Here is a 19,169-nt window from a genome sequence, read left to right as displayed (position 1 = left end):
TGGCTCACTGTTTTCACATCTCTCCGCCTTAGTTTTGTGGGGAAGAAGATGAAGAGGACGGAGAGGATTGATACTCAGTGGAGTGTGTGTGTGTGTGTGTGTGTGTGTGTGTGTGTGTGTGTGTGTGTGTGTGTGTGTGTGTGTGTGTGTGTGTGTGTGTGTGTGTGTGTGTGTGTGTGTGTGTGTGTGTGTGTGTGTGTGTGTGTGTGTGTGTGTGTGTGTGTGTGTGTGTGTAATTATTTGTGAGTCTATGATACAAAGCCTATGAAATGGCCCACCTGGCACATTACCACAATCAAATTCACACAGATGCACAAAAAAAAAACCCCTCCAACAAAAGCACCGGCAGATGAAAAGTCTCTTTAACACACACACACACACAACCAATATTAATGTGCTGTGTGTAGAAGCAGAACAAAATCATTGTCTGGGCAGATGATTGCATGTATTAAATGTGCAGTAGTCGGGTAATGCTCTTCAAGATAAAAACGACAAACTTTCTCTTCTTTGTGACGCACACTCACTATTATTATATGTTGTAGCAGAGAGATCAATGCCATTTCAGGGCAGGTGAATGAGTCTCTGTAGGGCGGAGAGTGCTGTGGACCGTTGTTGCTCCTCTGCTGGGAAAACAGCCTGATTGATTACAGTCATGAGAGGTAGATGGTTTGGTAAAATGCAGCAGGGGAGCAGGGAGAGAGCAGTGGGAGGGGGTAGAAGTTAAAAAAACAAAAAACAACCAGATTATGAAGATGGTGTATTCCCTGTGGAGCCATCTATTCCCTTCTGCTTATGTCGGACTGAGGCAGCTGATGGCCATTAAGAAAGTGGGTGTCTTTTAAGGCAAAGAAGTTAATGGCCATTTGGAAGGATTATTTAAGGGCCTTTTAAGGGCTGCACTTACTCTCTCTGTGTCCTCAATATGGAAAACCTACTGGAGTTTTATTGATGTTAAGTTCCTTCCACTGCTGTACTGTGATAAAAATAGTGTTATAGATCTTAATGACCAGCAGCAGTGTTTTTACTTCACATATTTTACCCATCAAAGTGTGCTTACAGGTTGTAGGGAGTCCTACTGCATATGTGAAAAAAAGGTTGTAGTAAGACAGTATCTGATATGCCGATATTTTCCAGCTCATTTTGGCCTATTGCCTTTTTTTTTCAACTTAATTGCAGAGAACATGAAGTCTCTCCTGTGTTGGAACATATTAACATATTATTATGGCTACTCTTATTGTGATGGCCCACAAGCAGATGTGGCAAGCAGCTCTCCCTGAGACAATCCTGACAACAACTGGGGAAGATGTGACCTATTTCACAGGCGGTGGGCTGGGTGGTTGTGGCCATATTATTTGGCTATGTTTAAAGACTGCAGCAGAAGAGGCTGCTGACAGGTTTGCCGTAATGATCTAGATGACAGCTGTTTAAGATGGGCAATTAAATTTGGAGTGCGGAAGGAAAGACCGACGCTGAGCAATCATTGAAAAGAGCAACTTTGCTATCCGTTTCAGAAACTTTAAAAAGACCTCCACACCACAGACATGTTTGCGCCTCTTTTATGCTCACAGACATCATCTTAGCCTCACGCACCCCAAGTCTGGGTGACACAGCATCAGCATTCAGCCTAGTTAACGGTATAATTCAAGCGTCATATTATCAGTCATATTGGAAGAAATTGCTGATTTTTGATTTTTAAGTCTTTATCGGCCGATTACGATGACATACTGCTAAATCTGGAGTTCTCTTTACCTAACTGAACCAGTACACAATATTACCAATATTATGCCTTTCTACACTTTCTAGAAGGTTAATTGCCTGCAATGGTAACCTCAGTATCTTATTAACTTCAACATTGTCTTCTTTTGTCCTGGTGTCCCTCAAAGTCACTGGATCTTTCTTGGTTATTCTGTCTCTCTCCTTTAAAACACACACACACACACACACACACACACACACACACACACACACACACACACACACACACACACACACACACACAACACACACAGGGGTTGTGTGTATAGTGTACACAGACAGTCTCCAGGCACCACACCCGGTGGAGAGGTCATCTAGAAGGGTCTGGGCTCCAGGCAGAACACCTTATTAGGAGATAAAAGCATCCACATCCATTTCCACCCCTAGCTCCCTCTTTTCCTTTCTTTCTCCTCCTGTCTCATGCAGTGTTTAATGACTTATAAGTAATAAAAATCATTTTTAATCACTCCTCTGTGTCCTTTTGTCCTTCCTTTCCTCTAACCTGGCATTTGAAAGTCAAATGCCCCCCCTTTGAATGCTGTTTATCCTATTGTCCTTTTCCTTATCTCACGCCTCCTCTCCTCTTCCATTATCTGTGCGCTCCTTTGTTCATCCTTGTCCTTCATTGCACACTGTGAGAGGCTGCTACTGAGCCATTAAGCTCAGCACTTAGCTGCAATTTTGCTTCACGGGTGCTACTCTGAGGTTGACCCCATGTCTGTTTTTGTAAGTGAACGAACTTGAGTATGTTTTCACCTTTTGACTGATAGCTAGATTAAAGCAGAAAATGAGGTGCAACACTACCGCTAGAAGGTCTTTCCATTTAAGGGGTGAAATAAGCAGTTGTCAGCGTTTTATCAGTGGCATTGGTAGCATTTTGAAGCGGCCTTGACTGGAAACATTAAAGTACACCTAGACGTGAAAGTTATGTCAAATAATAAAATTGTTCAGTTTCAGCTCTTTTTGTTGTCTGTATATGATTTGTCTTAAAGTTGTTCATGCAATTCTTGCACAGACCTCTCCTCCCAAAGCATGTTGTTATGATTTATTATAAGTTTTTCCATTAGCAAGAGGTTCATGTTATAATATTATTATTCCATCATAAATTTTCCATTCCAGTCATCTATCTGATTAGCGGTAGCAACAGGGAATATTGGACAACAAGCTGTTAGTAATATAAAGTCCTATGAAATCTTATTTAAGTATTTGAGATATCACTTGTTTGTTTTCTCTGTAGCTTAACAATCTTGTAACTTAATGCCAGTATAATAAATTTAAATCTTAATAAAACAAATTGATCACAAAACGGAAAACATTGGACAAGAGAGGGTTTTGTTGGCTCTGTTTACTTTTAAAGATGGGAATGAGAAAGCCATTTGGAAATAATGCTGTGTACTGGGGAACACTCAGAGACTGCTTACCACCCTGCAGGCACTGCTGATGTTTTCTTTGTCTGGCTCTTGTGTAATGCATGACATGCATTAAGGCATTAACCTAACTTAGTATGCCCAGGGGAGTTCCCTATAATGCACTGTTGCCAAAACAAAAGACTGAAGTGTCAACTTGTACCTGCCGAGCTCAAACTACAGAATATAACTGAAGTAAAGGGTGCAGGTGTTATTAAAGCAGCATCCTTTGGTATTTCAGCCTCAGTTGCTTTGTGTAAAATGTGATTTGTCCATCCCAATGCTGCAGGTAACCAGGACCTCTGCGGGATGGAGCTACGTATTGAAGAGCTGAGGCATCACTACAGAGTAGAACATGCTGTTGCTGAGGGGGCCAAAAATGTGCTCCGGCTCCTGGGGGCCAGCAAGGTCCAGGACAAGAAAGCTCTTTCTGAGGTTAGAGTGGACACACACATTAACACACAGTTTTTACAGCATCATGACATCATAAGTTGTCTGAATGTGATAAGCTTTCTCTTAATGGATCCTACATACACAGAAGATACAACTGTAAAAATGTAAGGTCACAAAGCAATTTTCTCCCAAGTCAGATCCACAGAGCAGCTTCAATTACTCAACATATCTCGGGTGCTGTTGGGAGGGTTTTTCATCAGTACTAGTGACTCACTGGTTCCTTCATCATGTGTTGAGATTCTTAAACTCACATAACTCTCATATCAACTTTATATAGTTGTGTTTCAGCCATTTTTTAGCAAAATATTCAAAACTGATTCAAATGTAAAGGATTAAAAGCAAATATGCTGTATATTGTGGCCGTTTCTGTTGTTACTGTGAAAATGTGACTCATGTGAGGGATGGATTGTCCACCTAACACCTAACAATAAAAGCTGTCACCCAGTGGATGTGTAAATGTGCGTTCTGTGTCGATGTAGGCGCAGTCTCGTCTGAGCGAGGCGTCTCAGCGGTTGGACCTACTGAGAGACTCTCTGGACCAGCGTCTGGCAGAGCTGCCAGAGGACCATCCCAAGGCCAGCGTCATCAAAGAGGAGCTGGTCCTGGCCTCCTCCCCTGCCTTTAGCTCTCGCCATGGCGCCCCCTACCTCCACAACCAATACAGCACCCTCAACAAACCATCACCTCTCACTGGTATGTAATACCAAACAAAGCAATTCAGGCCAAAGTTAAACCTTTTGCAAGGAGTTTTTAACTGGTTATGAAACCATCTCAGTTTAATACTGGTGCCTCTATATAGTAACATCCAAACTGCACATTGGTAAGATGAATCTACACAACAGACACAATAACATATTTTTCACAAAATGTAAAGCGAGAGTTCCACGGTTTAGATGAGCACAAGAGCTTATAGTAAAACATTTAAGACACTGTGGAAACTACTGTCACTGCACCCTCTAGTTAGTGTCTGTGTGGAGCCATCTGATTAATTGAGGTAGGAGGATGAGGTTTTCTCTCTGGCTGTTTGAAATGAGACCATTTGAATAAACACAGAGACCTTTCCATTAACAAAAGTAAAATTAATTTGTTCTACACAGTGGTTTATTCATACAGTGAGTTTGCATAACATTTCTTTCGTAGCGTTGGTATTGAACACACTGTTAATAAATTGTAGTGACGAACACTGAAGTAGTCAACACATCATTTCAATATATCAAATTTTAAAAATCCTACTATTTTGGGTCTTTATTGTAGCAATGAGGTTTTTCTGTGTTGAAGTGTGTTCTGCACCCACATTTACCCCTTTGATTGATTCTGTTCATCTATTCACACACGTGTGCATGTACAAAGACACTTAATCTTAACTGAGGCCGACACGTTCATGTTGCAGACAGAGGAAGTGAGACCAAGGACTTTTGGAGACCTTTTACAAGTGTTATTCCTGAATATGTGTATATTAAATTAAATATATATAGAATAGGAATTATAATGGCTTTTGGCCAATGATGCTGTTTATGTCCAACCAATTATGGCTGCTTGTGGAAGAGGGCATTAGGCGTTTGCAAGTGAACATAATCTTTGTAAATCAGAAACTGCATATATATTTTTGTGCTCAGTGTTTTTATGTCTTTTAGATTTATTTATCTGGCCTCTCTTCAGGTACCTTGCAGGTGCAGCTCTTTGGCTGCGTGGGGTTGTTGGAGGTGGTCCCAGGTCGCAATAAAGGAACAGCTGTCATGCTGCCCTGCTACAGCCCCGGAGACACCAGGTCCTTCATGAGGGGCAGCAAAGGACTGTACGGACGGAGCGGCTCAGTCAGTGGGAAGACGCCTAGCAAGACCGACGAGCTGTCCTGTAAGTTAAGTGTGAGTGTGTGTGTGGGGGGGTGGTTCTAATGCTTTATAAATAAACAAAAACTTAATATTGTGCTCGTTTATCTGCTTCATTCGGTTTAAGATGATTTATATGTTGTTGTTTTTTCAGTACAAATAGTTTTTGTCACTCATTGTCACTATCAGTGAGCAATATAACAGACCTCTATGAAGTAACTTCCTGTCAGTGTCACTTTAGGTTGGTGTGGTTAGGTACTGTAAGTCAGTGCTCACACACAGTGGCACAGCAACATCAGCACATTTAGCTGAATTGCCTCAAAACCCTGAGTAGGCAGCTCACAACCAGCTTTTTTTTAGGTCTTGCACTTTCGGAAGTGTCTCCAAGGAAATTAATGACAATCATTAATCAATACGTAAATTGTATTATTGTAGCATGAGCGTATAGCAGCTTTCATTTCTGTAGTGGTCAGGGATAAAGTGCCAGGTACTATATAGGAAAGTCACCTATGGAGGACATATAATTTGCTGATGTGTGCATATGTGTGTGTGTGTGTGTGTGTGTGTGTGTGTGTGTGTGTGTGTGTGTGTGTGCAGCTGAGGTGAGTACCGTGCTGAAGCTGGATAACACAGTGGTGGGTCAGACAGCTTGGAGGACTGTGGGAGAACAGGCTTGGGACCAGACCTTCACTGTTGAGCTGGAAAGGGTCAGTACATAAACACACACAAAAACACACCACAGAGCACATTTAAGTATCTTTTTAGGGAAATAAAAATGCTTTTCTCTGTTTGACCACCATTGTGTGTCTGTGTGTCTGTGTGTCTGTGTGTCTGTGTGTCTGTGTGTGTGTGTGTGTGTGTGTGTGTGTGTGTGTGTGTGTGTGTGTGTGTTTTAGTCGAGGGAGATGGAGATTGCTGTTTACTGGAAAGACTACCGCTCGTTGTGCGCTTTGAAGTATGTGAAGCTGGAGGAGTTCCTGGACAACCAGAAACACAGAGTTCAGCTGGAGATGGAGCCTCAGGGCCTGTTGCTGGCGGAGGTACAGACACATACACACAGACACACACACACACACACAAACCTTGATGTAATCTTGACACACGCAGTAACAAAATATGGGAAAAGGGACAGCGACACACAAAGGTTGAATCACAGATGTCACACATGACACCCATCTATACAAGTGCTATAAATACACACAAAGATATTCAAATATGCATGTACACCTGCCCACACACACACACACACACACACACACACACACAAAAACTGTCACTCGCACCTGTGCTGAAAAACACTGCTTTGATATATCATACTTGAAAGGTTCAATCGTCTGAGTGTGATGTCTGAAAATAAAATGTGTGTGTGTAGTTTCATTTGTTATGTGTGTTTTCCAGGTGACCTTCTTCAACCCGGTCATTGAGAGAGTTCCTCGCCTCCAGAGGCAGAAGAAGGTCTTTTCTAAGCAGCAAGGTGAGGAAGAGACAGAGCAGAGAGGAAACACAGAAAAATATGCAGATCTCGGAAATGATAGTTTTTCTACTCTGCAGTCTTAGCAATGTTTACATAGATGACCTTTGTGAAAAGAACGCACAGCAGATGTGCTGAAACTGGCTTTATCTTAATGAGAAAACGAACAAGAAGAAACACTACTGTTTATAATTTAGGCCACAGCACCATCTAGTGGTGAATACATGATCTTGTTTCTTCATGACGATGACAACTTTATTTATGCAGCACTTATCTCAACAAAGAGGGAAAGTACTTTAACAAGATGTAATACAGAGATATTAAACTGGGTAGAGAAGAAGAAATTAGGCCGATGATTATGTAAGTTTTGGAATATAATTTAATTTCAAGAGTGTATTCCAGACAGTGAAGATCAGGAAATGATTTTAACTATAATTTACATGCCTACATTTTTATTGTGTGTTGGGTTTTTTACCATAACAATCTGGAAAAACAGTGAAACACATGAAGGGACACAGATGTTTGTTTAAAGACGGAGTTCTTAATTAGTGGGAAAGTCAGGAATATTTTAAAATCAATGCAGATTTCATGGTGATCTACTCTACGAGACACATTAGAGACTCTAGATGTGTGTGCGTTTGTGTTTTTAAAGGCAAGGCATTCCTTCGCGCTCGTCAGATGAACGTGGATATCGGGACGTGGGTGAGGCTGCTTCGAAACGCCATACCCACCGTCAACAATTCAGGAACCTACAGTCCCAATGCACACAGCCTAACACTCAACTCCGGGTGAGACACACACGCAACATACACACTCAGACACAGCAAGCACAAATAAACAGTGCAGATGCACACACTCAGCATCTACGTGTGGCGTTTGATAGCGGTCATTCAGACTTAGCTATCAAACTCAGCGGCATTCCTTGAACCTTTTTCCTTGTGTTTCCTGGCAAAATGTAAAGCATGTGATGCTTTATCAGCCCCATCAGTCTAACAGCCCTTTTGTGTTTGTCTCTGTTCGTTTGTCTGCCCTGCATCACTGTGTTGGTCTGTTTGTTTGTGTCTGTGTGGATTTTTCAGGGAGGTCTCAGTGGAGAAGTTGAGTCTGGACAGTGACTCTCCAATAAGAGGCGATTACAAGAGAGAAATGGACACACACACCCCGGTGAGACAGACGGAAAGAGAGGAAGCCCGGGAAATGGGGGAGGTGTGTGTGTGGTTTGGTCTACTGTAGTAAATACAGTCTGTTAGCTGTGGGAGGAAGGGAATCACTCTATTTAAACTTACTACAAGGAGTTTTTAACTGGATAGGAAAGAGTTTAAATTTCATACTGATGCCTCTATATGACCTTCAGAAGCAGACTAGACCATCCGAGAGAAGATTGGCTATTTTATAATGTCTACCAACAGGTCGGATTCTGTCTGATTCCCTTTGAAATCAATAAAACGAGGCGGTGGAAACAGTATCGCTTTTGTCCACAGGGGCCGCCAGAATCAACATATTGAAATAATTATATTATTGATTATTTAACATGAAATTAAAACCCCAAGGAAACTGTCAAACAACAATTGACATTTTGTCACTTTGATCAGTGACTCATGTAATAATCCAGAATCCAGGCCGTAATAAATACAATTAAGGTCAAGCTTGGATTATATTTAGAAGCAAGATTTTTGCCAACAAGAGCGAACAAAAAATGAGATGTCATCTGAGAACATTGTAAAAATGAAGAAGAAAGAAATCCTAAGATGTGCTCCAAACAGCTCCTGTATTTGGCTGTTTCATAATGACACGTTCACCAGATGTCAGAGTTATTACCAATTTTCATCCAGTTTTAAATTTTGTTCATGTCAACATCTATGTTGTCTGGGAATTTTCTGAATCCAAAAGCTCACACTGAAAAGGGAGCCTTGATCGATCATTATACAGTACTGTAGATATCATTAATATAGTTATAGATATAGAAAGCAGGTGATTTGTAAACGGATTGTTCTTGAGCACTTCAGTGTCTATATCAGGTTAAGAATCCAGAGCAGGGACAAAATGTGAATTGAAAGGCTGTTTGTGTATCACGTCCAAACTGTTGTCATGAAATTGTGTCTCCTGTCTTCCATCGTGTGTCTCTCTGTGTCTCTTCCTTGTGTCTCTTTCCTGGCATGTCCCCTGTCAGGACCGACTGCCAGTCATCGAGCCCTTCTCCCCCCCAGACCTCACCCCTGAGTGCCCTATCCGAACCCCGTCTGTTAGCAGGTACACACACACGCACAGAAACACTGCATTGTATTTTATTTGATACAACTATCATAACTCTGTCCTTTTAGCTGGGTTTGGGTGCTGGTATCCTTCATTCATGCTGGTTTACGGTCACACTATGTTCACAGGAACAAAGTATTCAGTTTTTCGCCCTTATTTAGAAAAAGACATCACGTAGTTTACATGGCTAATGAAAATCAATATTCCACTAATAGTCCCCTGTACATTAAGCTGTGCATACTCCGATTAAGGTAACTGTTCATGACATACTGTACATCCTTCAGAGGAATTTCCCTCTCTCCTTAAATGACAGTCCTGTTGCTTCCGTGGTAAATGTAGAACAACTGGAGCCGCTTGAGCCACATTGCTTCTTTGCGTCAAAAGATTTTCCAACGGTTTCTACTGGTGGCAAACACAGCCTCACTCTTTCATTTGTTCATTCATATCCAAAATGTCTAGATAATGATAATAAAGTCTTTCGTAATGTTTAAAAGAAGACATGTTTCTCCTTCTGTCCAGACATGTGGGCTTTTCTTTTGTTTCGTAAACGGACAAGAGGTGATTAAAAAACCCCAACTGAGACATTGATGCGCTGCATAGAATGTTCTTGAGTAATATCGGCATATCTCGCGTCTTAATCGGAAAATGGGACATTCTGAATAAACTCAAGAAATATGCTGTTAACATGACCCCTATCAAAATCTGAATATTGTCATATTAGGACTAATAGTGGAAAATTAGTGTGCATGTAAATGTAGTCATTGTCATGGCTTACTGGGACACTTGTGTAGAACAGAGCCATTGTTGATGTTATTAGTAACACCTGTGCTTTACTTACTATGACAAGTCAACATGTCGGCTGTGAAAAAGGAACTACTAATTTGCATGAGAATGTTACTCTACCCACGCTCATTTTAAATGTTCCTGCTGACTGTGTGTTTCCGTCTCTCCAGTAAGCAGAGGAAAGGTCCTCTGTCACTCCAGGACTTCAGGCTGATCGCTGTGTTGGGCAGGGGACACTTTGGAAAGGTAAAGTTTGGCAAATGGTCCGCTTTACTTTCTGTTTTTGAATTTTTAACTTGACATGAAGCTTTCCAATATGCATACGTATTGAGAAAGAGAAACATTGGCAGGAGCTAATAGAAAACCCTTTCATACATATTGACTATGTTCATTCAAAAAAGCACTTACTGAAAAGCTCTAAACAACACTAATGTCAACAAGAAAAGGGAATTCAACTTTCAGGTTTAAATCAGGCTTTTCAGTCCTTTTTGTGATATCTTGAACACTTTCATTTCTCTTCCTCATTAAACTGATAAACATGCATATCTAGAAGGCCTCCGTTCTTCTGTTGTGTGCATTTTTAAGAGTGATACAAACTGAGCTGTTGCTGCATGTGTATGTCTGCAGGTGTTGTTATCAGAATACAGGAAGACAGGCACGATGTACGCCATCAAAGCCCTGAAGAAAGGAGACATCATAGCTCGAGATGAGGTGGAAAGGTGTGTGTTGATGTTTATTACTCTGAGTATTTCTGTGTTTGTGTGATTGGTTGCTGTTTTTTAGTCTGGATCTTTGAGCTCCAATAATATATGCTGTATACAATCTGTGCTGCTGCTGTGCCTTGAATCACCATGATTACAGTTCATCTGTGGGATGATTGTGGGTGTCTCATTGAACAAAAATAAACACTATATAACTGTGTAAATGTCTCTTGTTTTTCCCTCCAATGTTTTTTTTTTCTCCTACCCTCGACCCTCTCCACCTCCTCCTTCACATCCCTACACTTCCTGTTATATATCCACCTTTTTCTCTCCTTCCTCCTGCAGTCTAATGTGCGAGAAGCGCATCTTTGAGGTCGTGAACTTGTCGCACCATCCCTTCTTGGTCAATCTGTTTGCATGCTTCCAGACTCCAGAGCATGTGTGTTTTGTTATGGAGTACACAGCAGGAGGCGACCTGATGATGCACATCCACACAGACGTCTTCACAGAGCCTCGAGCTGTGTACGTAACATTTGTATATGTGTGTGATTGAGAAAGAGAAAATGTATTCTATTATTTGTTTGTGTGATAAGTGAGTCTGTATACACAGAAGGATGTAAGTTGTCGCTCAGGAGCAACAGAGCCGAGAGGAGAGTGAGGGGGATTTCAGTCAGGCTCAGGCTCAACATGCTCACACAGTCCAGATAAGAGGTCTGATCAGCTGTGTGGGTTTACAGTGGGTGTGAATGGCCTTCAGGGATTTAAAGTCTGGCTTTTAAACCTTTTTTTAAAATCTAATTTCCATGAAATCCAGTGCATTCAACAGATTGAATTATTGGTTAATTCATTCATATTTTTGGCTAACAGGACCAAAACCAAAAGCCTACAACTGGCATTAAAGATATATATTCACTATAGTATGGTAGTCGCATTAGTAGTGTGTCCATTTTTGTTCTCATTCATTCAGTTGTGTACTAATTACAAGGTTTATATAATGTCCTTTCATTGCAGGTCACTAATAATGTTTGTTTGGTTTGAATTCAGGTTTTATGCAGCCTGCGTAGTTCTTGGACTTCAGTTCCTCCATGACCATAAGATTGTGTACAGGTGAGTGAAACCAACATAAATCTGATTACTTGATGATGTAAAAAGACATCTATGTGTGTCCTTAAGAAGGAACAGACAACATCTATCCATTCACATCTGTGAAAAGCTTTAACAACTCCACTAAACGCTGATTATCTGAAGAAAATTCCAATTGCACAAAGAAGTCGAAAGAGGTTTCAACACTTTAGGTGAACTCTTTTTTTTTTTAGCCATGCTAGCAGCAGAGCTCTAGAGATGGCAATGTCAGTCTGTAGGTCGACCCACCACTTTAAGATGGATTGCCACGGTCCCCAGAGAATGAGTCTTACTCACTTTGCTGCCTTGACTTTTCCTCAGGCTCACGATGAGGTGGATAATTGTGGTTTGGATTGAAATATCTTGAAAACTGTTGGATGGATCGCCATAAAATTCATACCTTCAAAAGGAAGAAATGTAATAACTTTGGTGATCCCTTAACTTTTCATTAAGTGATTGAGTTTAGTAAATGTTAGCATGCTCACACACTAAACTCATAGAAGAGAATAGCAGAACATAATACTTGCTTGACATCAGCATTTTAGCATTGCAAGGTTATTATAGTTAATTAAAACTGAACTTAGAAACTAAACACTAGATGTGAAAAAAACATTTTAGTTAACTAAAATAGAAATCAAAACTAGACTAGAATAGTTCAAGCTAACTGAAACGATGTTTACTTACAAAACAAACTAAAATAAACAGGAAATGTCTTTTAGTTTAAGTCAATTTGGTCAAATTTGTTTGTTGTTTATTGAGACTGAGATGTCTACATGAATGAGAGTCTGTGTTTTTATTGGATTATCTGTTCTGAACACATGTTTTATTATAATAAAAACACTGACACTAATAAAAGCTAAACTACAACCAAACATTTTGTACAAACCCACTCTGGAAATGAACTGAAAACAAAAATTACGAGCAGAATGAAAACTAATGAAAAATACAAAGCTATAATAACTCTGTAGCATCCTGATGTTAGCACCTCTGTACAGTCTCTCAGAAACACTGTAAAGAGACACTTGTTCTCACCCACACCTTTTTACCCTCCCTTTATTCCAGAGACCTCAAGCTTGACAACCTGCTGCTAGACACAGATGGTTATGTGAAGATCGCTGACTTTGGACTGTGTAAAGAAGGTGGATATTGATACTAACAGATGAGCACATTGTATTATGTGACTCCTGTCTGCTTGCTGCACTCATTTTCCTAAAGAGTTTCAGCCACAATTTCATCTTTCTGCCTTCGTCTGTAGGAATGGGCTTTGGGGACCGGACCAGCACGTTCTGTGGGACTCCAGAGTTTTTGGCCCCAGAGGTCCTAACGGATACATCCTACACCAGGGCAGTAGACTGGTGGGGACTGGGGGTCCTCATCTATGAAATGTTGGTGGGAGAGGTGAGAACTATTATACACTCACATTTAGCTCTTATGCGGTCTATGAAGTATATGTGAACACACATTATAACCTTGTTTGTTTAATATCACGTTTGTCTGATCTGTGCTTTCACAGCAGAGCTTGGTGTAGAGCAGGGATACTCAACTTGGTTTGCCAATTAGGCCAGGAGCCAGTTAATAAATAAAGATGTGTCAGATAAAATGAACAAACCATTAGGATTGTTGATGTGGCAGAATAAGACTACCTCAGAGCTTTTCCTCTCGTACTACCAGGAGGGAACGCTGCACAGAAGCATGTTTTGACTCGTGATGACACCTGATATCAGCAACCTTGCTTACAGCTATTGTCATTTGGCAAATTAAACACTGGTTTAGGACTGATATGAGGGTATGAGTTTCACTGAATTGTCTGTTTTCATTGTCAGCCTTTTGATGTTGGCAAAGATGACTGAGGACAGCAAGGAGACATATACAGTGGCAGCATCCCTGTGCATATGGACGTTCCACAGAAGAAGTGTCACTGCTTCTGTGCACTGCACAAATCACTGATTGGCTAATGTGCAACTTTGCAAGGAACAGACAGAGAGAGACACATTATTGAACATTTACCAGTTGGTATAAACAAACAAAAACCTTCCCAGTGCAAATCAATTTATTTTCATTGTGTATTAGAAAATGGACAGAGGGCCCAGCACCATATTGCATGCCACATTTGGCTATCACTGTCATAGAGGATAAATTTGATCAATTCCAGGTCTTGAAAGGTTTTCTATTTTTCTAAATTAGTAGATTCAACAAGAGGTTAAATTGATAAAGGATGGTTTGACTCTGGGGTCTCAAATGTTACTCTGTACTGTAAACGCTCCATTAACAGATCAAATGACACCATACTCAACACTAGCAAAAGTATATGATTTCATATTGATAAATGGTTATGAAAATGTGACCTTAACATTAAATATATTACAAGTGTGCTGAATTTCTGCAGTCTTTGATACGTTATTTATATTCCTAGAGAGATAATTGGATGTTCAAAATCACAAACATGCTCACTGCGATTACCACATTGATTTGTGGATGTCAAATCTCTGACATTGTATTGAATTAAATGTCTTTTGCCTGTGTGTAGTCTCCATTCCCAGGCGACGATGAAGAGGAGGTGTTTGACAGCATTGTGAATGACGAAGTCCGCTATCCACGCTTCTTGTCCACCGAGGCTATTGGCATCATGAGAAGGGTAAAAAATAGACACACACACACACACACACACACACACACACACACACACACATAAAGACTCAAAGACACTCTTTCTCCTTCTCTGGCTGACTTTAGCACCCATGAACAATATGTGAGAGATGCTGCACATACATATGAAACACTTATTACTCACCAACATAGATGACAAACTGACACTTACTCACAATCTCAGAAGTCACACGTTGATGTTTGACCATCATTTCCTTATTCTCGTGTGTCATTATGAGCAGCTTTTGAGGAGGAACCCGGAGAGAAGACTGGGCTCTGGTGAAAAGGATGCAGAGGAGGTGAAGAAACAGCCATTTTTCAGAGTAAGTACACATGCTGTATTTTTGATGTGGGTGGGAGCAATCACGACTATTCAAACTGATCACTGACCAAATAACACAGAATAAATCCATATTGTAGCAGCAGGAAATTTTCAGTTTGATCAGGATGTCGCTCAGAAGGTGGAGCCTGTCATCCATCCATCCTGTTCACGTGTCCTCGGGCAACACTGAACCTTGTTAAAGTGGAATATCCCGTGGAAACACGATTTTACTTGTCCTTCTTGAAGGAGATATATGTAGAACTAAGAAAGATCGGCAGATTCTGAATTCATCTTTTTAACTATTTCGTGTCTCTTTTTTCTCTGTCTCCCTCCAGAACGTGGACTGGGAGGCGTTGCTGCAAAGGAAGGTGCCCCCTCCATTCATCCCCTCCATCGGCGGCAAGGAAGACGTCAGCAACTTCGACGAGGAGTTCACCACTGAAGCTGCGGCGCTCACGCCTCCACGAGAGCCTCGCGTGCTCTCCCGCAAAGACCAGGACAGCTTCCGGGACTTTGACTACGTCTCTGACCTATGCTAGTGGGCTGGTTAGCTCACAGACCTCGAGGAATGTCCGATTTTTGAAGGCTTCGCGACAGTTTTGTCAGAGCGGACCGACTGTCAGCTGACTGTTTGTCTGCCGTTAATTACACTGTGAATGAATGCGGAGAGACCGGAGGCAGACGGTCTGTGTTTTGTGTGTCTGTAGGGTTTTAAAGATGGAGGACTGAGGGAAAAAAAAGCCAGGACAGTTGGCTCATGGGGTCACATATTTTATCACAAACGAAGGACAAACGAAGCCCCCCCCCCTCTCCAATCATTGTACAACACACCAGTGACTTGTGTATCGTTGCAAACATTAGCCTTTAAAATGCCTCCTCCCATCCTCTTAATGTGTCAGTGTAGTCACCTGTGCAGCTGAGGAGGAGCTTCTCTTCGTACTGTTGACTGTTTGGAGGCGTTGCTTAATGGCCTCTCATACCAATGCCTTACATTTGTACTTGTATTTGATCCACAGAAAAGCATGTAGTTTTTATTTTGTGGCCCTTTGTATACAGCAGTAGGAAGAGAGACCTGATGTACTGCAGAAAAATACTCTCAAGAAAAAAAAAAAAAAGGGGTTTGAGAGTAGAAATAGTGAAGTTCAGAGTGAATTTGTACTCATAGCTTTCCCAGCAGTTGTATAATGGCGACCTTCAGTCATGCTGGCCAATGCTAGGTGAGTAATGAGTTAACTACGGGGTAAAGAACCACTGTCTTACTTTTCTTTGGACTTTTACCAACTACGTTTTAAAATTTGTGCTGCTTGGATTTTAATTTCTGCGACAAATGTTACAAATTAGTCATATTTTATGACATTTTATGACTCCTCAATGCATTCTTAAATACCCAGCACATACTGTGTTTTTTTAATTGGATATTTGGGTATTGATATGAACAGATGTAGCAGACACAGAATCACAACCACCAGCATAAAAGCTACGTGGTAAGCAGGTTATTTCATTTTTTTAAATTGAAAAAAAAAACATAAAAAACACTAAGACTTGATGTGTAAGTAACACAGTGTCCATTATGAGTTTGAGACACATTCATCCAGTTATCTAAATGCTACCAGAGTTTTGTGTACATGAAGTAAGTCATTTCCCACCAAGACAATTATATCTGATTTTAAACACACACTGGCTGTAACAGCTGTTTTAAAGTCTTTTTAAAGAACTTAAGCCAACAGTTTTTAAAGACGTTATGTACTTTATGGTCATTGCAGGGTTTGGTTTCCATCACAGTGATTACATCATACATGTTTTCGTCGAAAACCAGTTGACATCTTAGTGAATTTGGGAAATCTGGATGGCGGCACAAGCACAACAAACCTCATTAGCCACTTTTCCACAGCAGAGCCAATCAGAGCTTTCTGACCCCAGCTAAGAAGTTCTCTTGGCAATATGTTTCTAAATGAACAATATCATTGGAGGGAAACAGAAAGATAAATGTTGGAAATTATGAGCCAGTGGTATAAACTTCTGTAACACTTTAGCATTTCTGAGTACAGGAGAGGTTTGTTGTGAAGTTGTATGTATGATGGTGTGGATCTTATCTTGTGTATGACAATACAAAACAATGTGAGAGTATGAGATGACTTATTTTATAAAGAAAACCTGGAGTAAATAAAAGTGTCTGCGTACTGTTGTCATGGGACTATGCGTTACAGATACCAGGAAGACAAGTTTATATATAATATAAGACAATAATATGTCGGTAAGAAATCCATACACATAGTTGATGAGTATAAGTGTGAACATCAGCTTGATGAATGATCAGGTTTAGGATCTAAATTGGTCACTGACCTGTTTTTGATTTAATCTTTGGTTTTATAATTCAATATCTTTAATCAACTTTCAGTGTAATCGTGTCGTGATTATACAATCATATTGTATCTTCTCTTTACAAACTGACGATTGTGATTATAATAATTTAACAATTATTGGTTGTTTTAAATGTAGATTAGTATGTTGATTATGTTTTAGATCAAGCGATAAATCGTTCAGTCTGTAAAAATGTAAATTATATATATTAATATTGTATAAGGCCCAAACATTATACATTTAAAATGTATCAAAAATAAAAATGATATAAAACAGCAAACAAACATCAAATTCTCAGATTGAAAAGGGTCCAGTGATGACTTCAATGATTCATCAAAATTGTTGCTGATTAATTTTATATTAATTAATCTTTCAGCTCTGTAATAATGTAATACATTACTGTGGAACACATTTATGTTGAAGATCAGCTTGACTAATATGATCATTGATATCATCGGAAAACACAAGAGTGGATCACTACAGTGATCATGTGGGATCAGTACATTGAAACATCTCCAATGTATTGATACTACGTAACACTAACATGCATTATCTTCAGGTTGGGATAAATACAACACAAACCACTGCTTCAGTGATCAGATTTAAGCCACTTAAAGTTATACTTCTATAAATGTTACACATACAAATAATACTTGAAATTAATAAATTCACATCAAAATACAAGATGTGTTTTTATATGTAAAATGCTCAAATATCCATCTATTGTTCAAGTATCATCCAATCAGTGTTTCTGATTAATTTGACTGAGTGAGATAAAAGGATTTTATGTGACGTCTATCTAACCCACTCAGCTACCAGACGCCTTTGATTACAAGTTTTTAATTGGAGTTTAATGAGAGGCTGCAGCTAACAATTATTTGCATTAGGTCTTCATCTATGCATTTTTTAGTTTATAAAATGTTAGAGAATATTTAAAAAAATAACCATCACATGTTCCCAGAGCACATGGTGATGATTTTGTCCGATAATAAATACTAAACCCAAAAAGGCCTTTTTCACAGCAGACATGGTGACTTGTCATAGTAGGAGAAACACTGGTGTTACTTGTTTATTTGTCTTTTTTTATCAAGAAGTTTCACTTCCACAATATCACCAAGAAAAACAATAGAAACCTGAAGGACAAGATAATAGTTATAATAGTAATTTAGACATTAGCCTTTATTAGCATTATATGAACAATGAATAAAACACGTGAAAATAGGAGAAAAATGTCCCCCACAAACCATAAAAGTGTAATTTCAAGTAGCTTGTATTGTCCTACCAACAGTCTGAAATGTATAAGATATTCAGTTTACTATATAAACAGACAGTTCTCACATTTGGGAGCTGGAGTCAGAGAATATTTATTATTAATTTCTTATGAATAAATAGTTGCAGTTTAATTTTACGTCAGTCGACTACAATATTGACTAATCGTCCAGTTTGCTAAGGGCAGTGCAGCCGTGCTTTGGTGTGAAACAATCTCAGTTTAAGGTCTACTTACTCACATCCTCCGGAGCTTTCAACTGTAACACAGAGCTTCGTCAGCAAATAGGTTTCGCTCTATTGTCATTGAGCTGTTTAAACATCCACAGGTCCATTAAAACTGATCCTGGTCCACTACACAACCTATACAAGTGTGAGGTAGAAACTCAAAGCCACCTGTACACAAACACTGACAATTAACTTTATAGTGAAGTGGGAAGAAAACATAAGAAAGGAACAAAGTGTGCATATTAATGAATTATTTAATTAATTACATTAATGAGGTGGAAGGGGTTGATGCCTTTAGATGCTTTTAATCTGGAAATTATACTTTTTTTTGACAAAACAAACAAAAAACAAACATAATCAGACACACATATTTATTCCAAGCAGACTAGAGTTACTGTAGTTTTGTATTGTTTTATTGTTTTTTATTTTTATTATAATTTTTGTTTTCATGTTCAGTTTTAGTTAGTTTACTTTGGGTTTGCTCGTTTCAGTTTTTTATTATTTTTAAAATGTTAAGTTTTAGTTTTTTTTAGTTTATTTTTTTTAATAATAATTTAGGAGGCATTTGTCAGG

General features: G+C 39.6%; 1 protein-coding gene across 3 annotated transcripts in view; it reads left to right on the top strand.

Annotated features, from left to right (window-relative positions):
• pkn1a (protein kinase N1a) overlaps positions 1 to 16,910 on the top strand; it is a 51,278-nt gene extending 34,368 nt beyond the window's left edge. For 2 of the 3 annotated variants that reach the window (XM_051384383.1, XM_051384381.1), the window contains exons 6-23: positions 3,451 to 3,596; positions 4,094 to 4,307; positions 5,274 to 5,468; positions 6,041 to 6,150; positions 6,340 to 6,483; positions 6,842 to 6,917; positions 7,567 to 7,702; positions 7,994 to 8,120; positions 9,085 to 9,164; positions 10,121 to 10,196; positions 10,578 to 10,669; positions 10,997 to 11,173; positions 11,696 to 11,758; positions 12,836 to 12,912; positions 13,029 to 13,171; positions 14,301 to 14,408; positions 14,662 to 14,742; positions 15,077 to 16,910. In XM_051384383.1, coding sequence (XP_051240343.1) covers positions 3,451 to 3,596; positions 4,094 to 4,307; positions 5,274 to 5,468; positions 6,041 to 6,150; positions 6,340 to 6,483; positions 6,842 to 6,917; positions 7,567 to 7,702; positions 7,994 to 8,120; positions 9,085 to 9,164; positions 10,121 to 10,196; positions 10,578 to 10,669; positions 10,997 to 11,173; positions 11,696 to 11,758; positions 12,836 to 12,912; positions 13,029 to 13,171; positions 14,301 to 14,408; positions 14,662 to 14,742; positions 15,077 to 15,280 — 2,249 coding nt within the window. In that variant the 3' untranslated portion in view covers positions 15,281 to 16,910. The remainder of the gene's footprint in view (positions 1 to 3,450; positions 3,597 to 4,093; positions 4,308 to 5,273; positions 5,469 to 6,040; positions 6,151 to 6,339; positions 6,484 to 6,841; positions 6,918 to 7,566; positions 7,703 to 7,993; positions 8,121 to 9,084; positions 9,165 to 10,120; positions 10,197 to 10,577; positions 10,670 to 10,996; positions 11,174 to 11,695; positions 11,759 to 12,835; positions 12,913 to 13,028; positions 13,172 to 14,300; positions 14,409 to 14,661; positions 14,743 to 15,076) is intronic. The other variant, XM_051384384.1, reaches the window with a different exon arrangement.
• The last annotated feature ends 2,259 nt before the right edge of the window (positions 16,911 to 19,169 follow it).

The sequence above is a fragment of the Dicentrarchus labrax genome, unplaced genomic scaffold (assembly GCF_905237075.1).
Source record: "Dicentrarchus labrax unplaced genomic scaffold, dlabrax2021, whole genome shotgun sequence".
Lineage (NCBI taxonomy): Eukaryota > Metazoa > Chordata > Actinopteri > Moronidae > Dicentrarchus > Dicentrarchus labrax.
This window is presented reverse-complemented; position numbering and strand designations above follow the sequence as displayed.